The sequence below is a fragment of the Clarias gariepinus genome, chromosome 8 (genome assembly GCF_024256425.1).
Source record: "Clarias gariepinus isolate MV-2021 ecotype Netherlands chromosome 8, CGAR_prim_01v2, whole genome shotgun sequence".
NCBI lineage: Eukaryota > Metazoa > Chordata > Actinopteri > Siluriformes > Clariidae > Clarias > Clarias gariepinus.
Window position 1 is genome coordinate 21,500,420 of NC_071107.1, and position 12,081 is coordinate 21,512,500.

General features: G+C 37.7%; 2 protein-coding genes across 2 annotated transcripts in view; both read right to left on the reverse strand.

The window, feature by feature from the left end:
- Positions 1–20: 20 nt before the first annotated feature.
- On the reverse strand, positions 21–2,449 carry zgc:123321 (Protein YIPF5-like). The gene is made up of 6 exons (XM_053502664.1): positions 2,367–2,449; positions 2,083–2,202; positions 1,813–1,952; positions 1,571–1,716; positions 1,243–1,424; positions 21–989 (listed from the first exon to the last, which is right to left on the reverse strand). Exons 2-6 carry the CDS (start codon positions 2,199–2,201, stop codon positions 827–829), a joined length of 750 nt encoding a protein of 249 aa, XP_053358639.1. The 5' UTR covers position 2,202; positions 2,367–2,449; the 3' UTR covers positions 21–826.
- A 2,538-nt stretch (positions 2,450–4,987) lies between these two features.
- Positions 4,988–12,081, reverse strand: part of alms1 (ALMS1 centrosome and basal body associated protein) — a 13,184-nt gene continuing 6,090 nt past the window's right edge. The window contains exons 5-15 of the mRNA XM_053502392.1: positions 11,090–11,987; positions 10,875–10,994; positions 8,910–9,035; positions 7,900–8,810; positions 7,564–7,681; positions 6,575–6,751; positions 6,248–6,495; positions 5,930–6,089; positions 5,765–5,834; positions 5,369–5,468; positions 4,988–5,259 (exon numbers count right to left, since the gene is read on the reverse strand). Of these exons, the coding sequence (XP_053358367.1) occupies positions 5,215–5,259; positions 5,369–5,468; positions 5,765–5,834; positions 5,930–6,089; positions 6,248–6,495; positions 6,575–6,751; positions 7,564–7,681; positions 7,900–8,810; positions 8,910–9,035; positions 10,875–10,994; positions 11,090–11,987 (2,973 nt within the window). The 3' untranslated portion in view covers positions 4,988–5,214. The remainder of the gene's footprint in view (positions 5,260–5,368; positions 5,469–5,764; positions 5,835–5,929; positions 6,090–6,247; positions 6,496–6,574; positions 6,752–7,563; positions 7,682–7,899; positions 8,811–8,909; positions 9,036–10,874; positions 10,995–11,089; positions 11,988–12,081) is intronic.

Here is a 12,081-nt window from a genome sequence, read left to right on the forward strand (position 1 = left end):
TTCATTTGTAAGTACAAAAGTTTGTTTACTACACATCCTTAAGGAACTGTGCAAGGTGACACACCTTCTGCGCCTCCTCCCCATGTACAAGTTAAATTATGTACAAGATCAGAAGGTCATACAGCTCATTTGCACCTCAATTATTCATTATAGACAGACAGACAGGCAGAGAGAGAGAGAGAGAGAGAGCAGTATGTATGTCCTGTATGGAGATAATCTCCATTTTGGATTAGGAGCTACTTGAATAGTCCCAACAAAGGTCCAACTGACCCTAAAGGATGGTTAAAGTACAGTTAAAGATCACATACTCTGGGGAAGGAAAAAATATACAGTATTGTAGCATTTCAAGATGGGAAAGATTGTACACAAGGCATGCAAATTACAGTATTAATTTGAAAGCAAAAAAAAAACATTTTTGAAAATGCTATATTTTCATGCTATATTATTGCTATATTATTATTGAATAATAATTTACAGTAATAATCTATATGAACATATTAGTGTCTTAGAAAAGAATGTTAGAAAACAATGTTCTATAACAAGTTTTAATCATACAATTATGTTGATCAAGATGATTTTATATAATGTGTTGCTTATCATTATTATTCGTACAGTCAAAGCCTCAGGACATTGGATAAATTAACACCTGCCATATACACAACATCTTTCTTTTTTAACTGCATTTCAGGTTAGTGATTATTTCAGGAGTGGAGTATGATGAATAATGTACATGTATTATCATTCCTTCAAACTAAAACATTAGGACAAGTAATTTAGTTCTCTTGCCATCTTAAACTGGGTTTATGAAAGCTTTAAATTAGGACAATCAAAAGATGGTGAGGAGGGCAAAGACTCCATATAGCAGAGTGCATGGGTACGCCACCAGCAGCTGTTGTCCACCCATATCCAGTGTAGTAGTAAAGATCTTAGATGCTGACAGGCTGCACCAGCCAATCACAAACAAGGCCAGCAGTATGCCAATAACTCCTCTGAACAAACACACAAATTATCTTTGTTACGCTCTAATCAAGCTTTTTCATAAAACAAACTTACTCATTCTAACGGTTGCATTAAAATGTTGAAAATACAGAACTACAGGCCGTATAGGGAGAAAGCATCCCTTTGAATTCAGCAAATATTATTTTGATATACATATTATTGCGAACAGTATGTGCACTTACATTTATATGTGGATATTGGAAATTAATATGTGGAAATATAATTGTGGTTGTAGATACTCACTGTAAGGAATAAAAAACAGCAAAGGCAGAGAGAGCCACCATGGGCAGCAGGCAGTATCCTAATACACTAGCCACACATCCATAGGATATTGTGGATATGCTCATTAAATTCAGCAGAATGTACATTCCCGCGCAGCCCAGTGCACTGATTCCATACACATAGCCAAAGTGCACCTTACCTGCCTGAAAACAAAATACATACCAAACCAAGCATAGATATATGCAGCAATAATTATAATGGAAAGTCAAATTCATAATGATGTAACCATCCCTCAGTCAAGTTTTATTAGTGATCAAATTATATGAAATGTATAACGAATCATTTATACCATCAAAAGAGTGGCTCCCAAAGTGATGCAGAATATAACAGGACCAGTTAAATCGGTCTCATTCATGATGCTGCCGTCCGCTGGCTTCATCGGGTTCAACACAGTCAATGTCTTCTGCCAGATGTGATCAAAGTTAATGCCCAATTCTAATAAGACACATGCACAGTAAATTTCAGTCCAATCTCAGCTTCCTCCACTGGAGTTATATCAAGATATTACATTCAAACGTCTATGTGGATTACCCTCTAACAGTGGAGGTTCGTCCTCAAAGGAGTCAGTATGTTCAGGAGCCACAGTTGAAGCTGCAGGTTCAAATATCTGCCCACTGTAGGGTGGATGTGTTGATGAGGCATAGACATCTGATGTCGGAGACGCACAATCTCTGGCAATGGCAAAGTAAAAAAGTTGAAAACAACGTCACAGTTTACAAAACCTGAATTTCTGCAAAAAGAGAATTCTGAGTTCTCATAGCCATGAATTTTCAGAATAATCAATACCAGCAATAGTCTTACATATCTTGGTACTGTGGACTGGTGTATGCAGGGTCATAGCCATGGGCTTCTTGGGCCTGATCATCTATGTAATATTCAGACTGGTAGAAGTCTTGATCAAACTGCCGGAATTCTCCCATTCTACAACACAAAAAAAGACTATGATGATCATCTAAGGACTAGCACCAAACTACTGCAAATACAACAAAATAACTGCTACTACAATTACAACATAATTATAAACAAACAGTATATTATCTCCACATATAACCTACACTGGTAGATATCTACTATAATTTATTTACCTTTAAAAAGTCCATAGAACAGTCCTTTCTGAGTAGCGTGTTGTGGCAAGGGTCTACCTTCTGCTTCACAGCTGTTAGCTGTGTGTAATGTGTGTATGAGTTATTAATAGATAACTATATTTGCACTGAGGAAACACACTGCTCTAAGAACACAAACTGTCTAAAGACTAGTGACAATGCTAGGAATTATATATACTTTTGGTGCCAGGGTCTTGTACAACAAACCTTTAAATCAATTGAGCAACACTGGGAAGACTACTGTATACTATAGTACAAGGTTATGATAAGATGATATAGATTGATAATATCTATTAGTATTTTATAAAACAGCCTAGTTCCTCAAATTGTATTGGATGCTTGCATTCTAAGGATATTTAGTCTAACCTCTTTGTGTTCACTGCATTAAATATCAATTTAATATGTATTTGCAACATCACTTGTAACATAAATTATGTATACACCAGATTTAACCTACTAAGCCTAACTGTTTTGTCCAACTGAATATTAGCACGGCTCGGACCACCTGCAGAATTCAACCTTTTAACCTTGTGTCTTCAGTCAAACCACAGCCCTGCCAATAATCATTAAAACCAAAGGTGGAAAGAGGAGAAGAGAAGAGGGAGATAACAGGTATGGTCACAGTCGGTTGTACTTATTATATTAAAGTATGTGTTAAAAAAAATTATTCAAAGTAATAACTAATTATAATGGTGATGTACAGAGGTGGAAAGTAACGAATTACATTTACTCGCACTTAATTCTCAAGAACGATGGAGATGGACCAAACAGTTGCCAGTAATGCAGACCCAGCTGAAAGCAAAATGCCTTTAAATTCCTATGAAGCCAACCCCTGGCCATATTTAAGTGACCACTTTTATTTCAAGCACAAGAGCTTTATTATGCAAAGGTGTTCTTTTAATTAAAAACAACTAGTTTGATATTCATATCGGCTTGTCTTTTTTGAACTACACTAGAATCCCTCATCTCACCCCTGCTGTTAAAAAAGTAACTCGGTAACTTTTACTCTGAGTACATTTTTAATTAGCTACTTTTTACTTTTACTTGAGTAGATTTTTATATGGGTAACTTTACTTGTACTTCAGTAAAATTTCACTAAAGTAACAGTACTTTAAAAGTTTATTACTCTTTTTTATTCTGCTGATTTATTTGTAGACATGCTACAATAATACACCTTCATTTTTTAATTTCTTTTTTTGTTATTTTTTTTTTTCTGTGATTATAAACTATTTAAAACTATACATTACAGTCCCCGGGCTAAGCACTTGTTACAAACTTTGTCATTACTGAAATAAAATAGTCACATGAGTAAACTACACATTAGATAGCACTACTCATCGACTCTTAGGAATCCTGGTTTACTGTTTTTATGATATATTGCTAATGGTTTATAGTTATAGTTTTATTTTATTCTGCTTGTGCTCCAACATGTAGAAATGACGTGAAACATAGCAATATATTTTAACCTATATTTTAAATATTAATTTTAAGCCTTAAATTTGCTGGGAAGGTTTTAGTTTGGAACCACTGGTTTTAGCAATATTATCAGGAAGAGAGCGCCTTGCGCACATTCTGTGTTGCAGTTCATCTTAAAGGTGTTTTGTGCAATTGATGTCAAGGCTTTGTGCACTGGACACTTGAGTTCTTCAACTCTAACCTGGTCAAACAATGTTTTTCTAGACCTTGATTTGCACACAGGGACATTGAAAAATGTTTGGTCTCTTTAGTTCCAGTGAGAAACCCTATTGCTATACCTACTAGACAGTTACAGTGTAAATGCATCACAATTATAAGTTAAATTTCACAAATCGTACATAGCTGATACTTAACAGCTTTGTGTTTCATAATTTTTTCCCACAAATGTTGTGTGCAGCAAACTAGGGCATTCCTTTTAAGACCTTCTTGCACCCAAAGTCTCAACATCAAACAATATCAACTTCATAATACATTTACATTTACATTTAGGCATTTGGCAGACGCTCTTATCCAGAGCGACTTACATTTTTATCTTATTACACATCTGAGCAGGTAAGGGTTAAGGGCCTTGCTCAAGGGCCCAACAGTGGCAACTTGGTGGTTGTGGGGTTTGAACCCGGGATCTTCCGAATCGTAGTCCAGTGCCTTAACCACTGAGCAAGCCGATATGAATATTGGGTCTGATGAGCAGAAGCAAGCCAATTTCACATGCCTCTACATTTCATTTTCTCACTCGCACTCTCAGAACAGAATAGAAGCGCTCTCATGTCTCACTGAGAGCGTACTTCACGGCCCCTTGAAGAATGAACACAGTTCATAAATGTTGTTTGTCTTTCGGCTGTTCCCATCAAGGGGGGCCCCTACAGTGGACCATCACATCCACCAAAAACTTGACACAGGTTTTACACCAGATAGCCCCCCCGGCGCAACCTTTTTATATTATTTAGTTTTTGTCAGCTGTTTCTGACCGGCACTTCATCCAGTGGCTGGGGTTTGGGCATCAGTGGGAAGTTTATAAATGTACTATATACTGTACAAACACTGCCATATTTGGTAATAAACAAACCTTTACTAGTTAATAGACAGTCTACATGGGAAAAAATTTTCATAGACTCCATAGATGAGAAAGTCTTCTTTATTTAAAAGAAAACACTGATAAAACCTTTTTTAAAAAACATGGTACTATGTACCACTAAAAGTTCATTTAATATATATGTAAAACATTATTAAAATATTAAGAAAATTAAATTTATACAAAATAAATAATTTAGTTACCTACATCACAAGTGATTACACCAAAAACAACACAGACACTACACGTAGAACAGACAGTTTGGGTTGATATTTCTTCAAACTACTGCCAAGGCACTCTTCTTCCCAGCACACGGTTGGTAATTTTCTGTAAGAGGAGAATCGTATTAAGCTTAATAGAACATTAGGTAAATGTGTGTACAACCTGGAATTGTACTGAAAAGAAAAACAATTTGTGCAGGTAAATATTTGTTTACCTTGTTAAATAGCTGAGCATTTAGGCGGTAAGAGTTGTACTCAGCTTTCCTCCGTTCTTCCTCTTTCCTTTTCTGAACCTCTGGGAGTTGAGCATAAATTCTAATAAATTAAACACAAAGAGCTTATGTTTTGAGGTTGTCTGAAAATTTCCTTTGTAAATGGTATACTAAATATCCATCACTTTATTTCACAATTGAGTGGACCTGGTTAACCACAGCCAAACCATGATAATCATTTCTCTATCCGGCTAGCTCAATCCCACACACAATTCTACCTGCTGAATCTTTCTGTTCCGCCTATTCTCTTAGTGTGTACTTCACTGACAGCACTGACGCAGAAACAAAACTTCAATTACTAATTTAGTATTTAAGCAAAGTATTTTACTAAGAGCTTACCGCTTGGACCTCTGAATCATTTCACTTATGGGAATAACACGCTTGGAGGGAAGAGGTGGAGGAGCTGGCGCTGGAAGAAAGTAGAGGAATAAGGATAAATTATTTCTAAAACAATAGAATGTCATTTCATGTCTTGCTGTTTGGACAAAAAAAGATTAAACCAACCTGCTTTTGGCTGGGGCATGACTGCAGCACGATTAAAAAGCTCCTCTCTTTCTTTCCTAAAGACAGCTTGCATCCTTCTTTCCTCCGTCAACAGGCACATCCTTTTCATCCGCTCCCGAGAACGAGAGACAAACTCTGGTCGATGCAACTCTAGCGCCTCCTGCAATATTCACGGTAACAAAAAGACTACTTTAAACAACACAGCAATAGAACTTAATTAAATTTATAATGTTAAAAACGGTTTTAAAAATACAAAGTGAAAAAGCTATATTGCAAAATATCTTCATCACAGCTAAATTCTCTTATAAGCCAACACACCTGCAGAGACATGCGGACCAGTGCAGAGGGTTTGCTGTCACAGTCATTCTCTGAATGTGTTTTTTGCTCAGGGTGCTTCTCTCTTTCCACTTGAATGTGTCGTTCTCTGAGCGGCTCTCTCCATGGCTGCGTCCTGGTGTAGGGCTCATACCAGGCCTGGCCTTCAGACCGCCCTGCATCTGTTTGCGGCTTATTCTCCTTACGCGCATCCCATTTCAGTTCATCAGCAGAAACAAACCATGACAAACCTTACAAAAGGGAAAAGAACAGTTAGGGCTCATGTCAGAGGAGGATTCCCTTCAAATTGCTCCTACTTTGCAAACTTACCACTTGGATAGCGGGTTTGTTTAGTGAGTGCCTGTCTCTTTAGCGCTGGTTGAGATTTCACCTCACTGCAGGCTGCTGAAGATGCCTTAGTGGTTCTGGCACTACCTGGAGAAGGAAAGGTAGTGCCAACATCCCGCGTGTTTCGGCGAGTGCCATTGACCACAATCTCCAAATCACCTGATGAATAAGGTTGGTACGTCATTTGTTATTCAATCTTAGCTCTTGATGGCTTCTCTCAAATAAAAGAAAATGAAAAATTTAAACTGTACACTGGAAGCAACACTTTATTTTGAATGACAATATACCACAATAATAATAATCAAACAGAACATTGTATTTGCACTGCAAAGTATAATTAAATGCAGGCACAAGCAAACATCACTACCAAACTCCCAACAACCATACATCACTGTACCTGCAATTAAAGTTGTATGAGTGAGAGAGAGAGAGAGAGAGAGAGCTTTATTATTTATTTTTGGACTGTTTCCTTTTAATAAAATTGCAGAAAAGCTCTTACAGTATGTAGAAAGTAACACTGTAGGAGGCAGATATTGTATCCATTGACTTTATCCCTTCATCTATATTCATTGAACTGGTGCTTCCTTGAATTTCTAACATTTATAACTTACTTTAAACTCGTGTAAATGCATTCTACATCCCAAAGCAGAAAATTTTGCAAAAGTAAAAACAAACTTGATCTTTAACATAACTAGACCAGAATGACCAAACATTCTTATATTAGTGGCATATATTAGTATATATTATACTTATATTAGTATATCATTTTAAAGAGAACAAAGACCTCGTCCTTGGAGATGTCTGCCAGCATCACAAGGGAAAAAATACTTTAGTACTGTACTTATTCATGCAGGTGTGCTATTAAGCTACGTACAGTACAAATATTGGTAATAATGTCTCCAAGCATTTTCTGCACACATTACTTACACTTCGTTTTTCACTTTTTTGAAACCATTCCTAGGAGGACTAACCTGTTTGTATGCTTCTGCTGACAAGTTTGACCTTTGCCCTTTTAGAATTAGTTGTACGTCCATTGCCTCTTTTGAAGGGTAGGTTATAAGGACTTGAGGACGATAAAGTGTCTGAGGCCTGAGGGAAAAGTTGATTACAAAAAATGATTACTGATGATGGAAATGTCTAAATCCAACATCAAGGCAGTACAGTGTTTCTTTACAGTAATTTATAAAAAAATCCTGATGCAATTAAAACCAGTAGTTTAAAAAAACAAACCATAAAAAAAAGACATGGAAGGATACATAATTTAAAAAATCTTTTTTTACATTAATATTTCCGTCATTGAAACTTACCAAGGAGTCATCAATGTTGCTTGTTTCTGTGGAAACAGAAACAAGGTGATTTTCAGAGCCACCTTTATTATGTCCTCTCTTCTGCTTTTTAATAGTGCTATAAAGTTTCATCAAGCCATCATTGGGATGTCGAGTCTGATTTAGAGCTACACTGTCTTTCCCACTGCTAACTCGATGCGGTCCAAAAGCTCTGATCAACCGCTGTGTGTCGATAGTAGACTGGCTGCTGCTTGTGTTCACAGAAACAGTAGCAGACCCGTCCCTCTCTGCGGGACAACAACAGTCATTTTCTTGCTGCTTCTTCTCCACTAAAGCCCGGTTGATACTTAAGGACTCCTGTTCCCATGCAGTTTTTGGAACACCTTTCACTTCATTTTCAATCTTTTTCTCTTTTCTCTTTCTGGTTGTGTCTTTTCCTTGTGTTCTCCTTGGCTCCTGTTCCCTCCTCCCACTCTTGCCCTTCTCCTCACTACTGTGTGCCTCTTCAGGTGTCTGTTGTGGCGAGGAGCTGTGTAAAAGGCGGGACAGGCGTTCCAGTCTCTCCAGCAGTGACAGTTCTACGTCATTAGAGGATTGAGTCTCCGGAAGGCTGCATCGCTCATTGAAGCGACGCCACAACTGATCCAGAGAGCTGACAATCTCTGCACCAAGATCTTGTCCCTTCATGTCCTGATCCATCCTCTGAGTTTCTGTACCCATATTATGCTTTTGTACCCTGTTGTTAGGATGTAGTTCAGTAGTGCTGTAGTCAGCCTCCATGCGCAGAGGGATAAATGATTCTCTCACTTCAATTTGCTCAGACATTTGTTCATTCTCAGGGACAACAACAGATTTCCTAAAAGCAGGAGGGTAATAGGGAGGAATAGTATTGCCTCTTTGGTCATGAAAGCCTTTTCCAGACAAAGTGGATTCTGTTAAAGGAACAAGACATAAAAGAAGAATCCTTTTATTTCTGTGTTAATGCTAGTGCACAATGTCTTAAGTTACGCTACATGTGTGCCAAAACTCACCTATTTTCATTTTGGTCCTCTTGCTGTAAATGCCCTCCTTATGTTTTGGTGTTACGTTGTTATCCACAAGCTCTCTAGATCCCAAAACCTCTGGGGTAAATTGAGGGGGCACAGCGTCATCAGATCCTAGAGTCAGTAATAAAGTAGCATAGTTGAATTAAGTAGTTAGCCACGAAATAAAGCTTCTTTTTTGCATGTGATGAAGCTCAGAATTACAGGGGTTATCTTTCTCTCAGACAAAGGATAGTATAAATAATGCAGCTGTGTAAGGGGGAGGTGCTTAGGCCTGTGTAACAATGAGCGCTAGAGACAGAGGAAAAATAAAAGACAAGATGACACAAACAACCTTGTCGCATTTCTTCCCCATATTAGTGCTATGTGCTATGGATTTAATACTGTAGTGTTGAATTTCTACCAAATTATTTGTTTGTTAATGGTGTATTATATGAATAGAAGTAATCAGGGACCACCTCATACAATATTATCATGATGCATAAAATCCTGATTTAATATATATATATATATATATATATATATATATATATATATATATATATATATAGATATTTTTTTGGTGCCGATTCCAAACAAACTTAGCAAATAGCTTTCTCTTACCACACAGGATACTAATTAAAATTAAATATTATATTTTAAATAAAATATTAAATTAATAATTTCCCCCTAAAATTCTACAAACAATATTCTATTATGATAATGTTAAAATGTTTGTTTGAAATCTTTGCAAATTGTAAAAATAAATAAATTCATTAAAATAATCGCATGTGCATAAGTATTTAGGTGAATCCTATTTCCAATGATCAGACATGATTTGGAAAGGCACACACCTGTCTATATAAAGTCCAACAGTTAACAGTGCATGTCAGAGCACAAACCAAGCTATGAAGTCCAAAGAATTGTCTGTAGACCGCAGAGACAGGATTGTATTAAGGCACAAATCTGGGGAAGGGTACAGGAATTTTTTTTGCAGCATTTCAGAATGACCCTCGGGTTCTTGGTCCTTCAATGAACACAGTGGCCTCAATTATCTGTAAATGAATTAAGTTTGGAACTAGAACTCTTTCTAGAGCGGGCCACCCAGCCAAACTGAGCGATTAGGGGGGAAGGGACTTGTTCTTGGTCAGGGAGGTGACCAAGAACCCGATGGTCATTCTGAAAAAGCTTCAGCGTTTCTCTGTGAAGAGAGGAGAACCTTGTAGCATCTTGTAGCATCATACTCAAAAAGATGGGGGGTTCAAAGGTGCTTTAAAAAGCTCTGTCATACTTCAGGTGCCTTTTGACTAACTCCGGGCAACTGTCACATGCATTTCACAGAGGAATGGCTTTCGTCTGGTCGCTCTACCATACAGGCCTGATTGGTCGAGTGCTGCAAAGATGGTTGTTTTTCTGGAATACGTATGTAAAAGATTTTTATTGTTTTTTATTTTTAATACATTTGGAAAGATAATTTTGTCCAAACAACCTTCTTTCACATGGATGTTATGAGAAATTGTTATATATATGAATAATGATTTTGGAATGAGGCTATAACATAACAAAAAAAAAAAAAGTGGAAAAAGTGAAGTGCTGTGAATACTTTCCGGATGTACAGTAAGTACATTAAGAGCATAGATCATGTCATTCAGGCACAGTAAAACAGTGGCAGATAACTATCCTATAGTGTTACACTAAGCATACTGTACCTCTCAGCAATCAACTTCATTTCACACAATAGTGTCCTGTTCTATCTGTGTCCTTGTGCACAGACGCGTGTTACAGCACTGCTCATGTGTAAATATTCGTTATTCCTTTTTTTTTTTTTTTTTTTTAAACAAAATTTTAAAACATAGTACTTAAAAAAACTCTAAATTTGCCTTTATGTCACCTCTTTTAATTATAGGGATCTAAAGCGTTTAGTTCTATAAAGAATGTGTTCATGTGTCATGCAGCTGTGGCTTTTTTCTGTACCTGCATGGGAGCTCTCCACTGTGGTATCAGAGTGATTAGGGGAGACCTCAGGGACAGTCTTTGGCATGTAGAAGAGCTCTGAACTGCCGTGAGGTTTATATGGCAATAACGTTGGAACAGCTGCAGGAAGCATACAAAGATTAGTTATACTCTAAAAATGTGTTTTAGTATCTAAAAGGAATAATAAAACCATATTTTAAAATCATACCACTTACCAGCTGCATTAGCTAATAAAGGTCTACTTGGACCATCAAGTCTTCTAGGAGGAGTAAAAGCTGGTGGGTATCTTGAGGTCACCTGTGAATGTTCATGAACCATTGCTGTGCTCTGACCCTGGTCTGTATTTCTTGCTTTATTTAAGCTTGTCCCACTGGACACTGAAGCTTGCTGTACTTCACTGGTGCTGGAGACTGGGAGTGGGACGTCTCTCAGATTGTCTAAATGATGTGGGTTTGATCCACTTTGCAGCTCAGGAAAAGTGCAGGAATCACTGGCAGGTGTGTAAGGTCTCTGGATGGTGGGTTGCGATTTCACTAAAGGTGTGATATGGCTATTTAACAAGTGAGGTTTTTGACCAATGGTTGAACTTGACTCCAAGCTTTGGGTGAACTCTTGTTTTCCTTGGATGATAGTGTGAGCTGCTTCAGTAGTTGGTAACAGGCCATTTTCCTTAGTTTCTGGATGTTCATCTTCGTCTCTCAATTCTTTTACCTTTCCAACTGTCCCCATGCCCCCTTTATTCTTTGTTGCTTTACTTGTCATTTGAGATATTGGTTTCCACTCCTCAGATGACCTCAGGGTTGAATACGAGTTGCTTCCGATTGCAAGGTCATTCTGGGAAGCATGGCTGTTGTGTGTATGAAGACATTGGCTTGCTGACTGAAGAGTAGGTGTGTGTTGAGTTTTACCACCCCCTTCTTTGATGGCAAACTGACTTCTTCTGTCATCCAGGGGTGTGTGCAGTGGAACACTGGAGTCGAGTGGAAGCCGACTGACTCTCTGCAGCTGCTCAGAGAGATGCGCTTCTGCACTGCGCATAGCTGCAAACCCTACAGCAGGCTGGGGGACAGTGCCAACACTAGACTGCGTACTGCTTTCTGAATCTGAGCTCGACTGAGACATGAGGAGACAGAGACAAGTCTATCAGAATAAAAGTGGTCGCTAATAAGGAGAGAGAAGAACGTTAAAGGAATGGTAAACTGTTTTA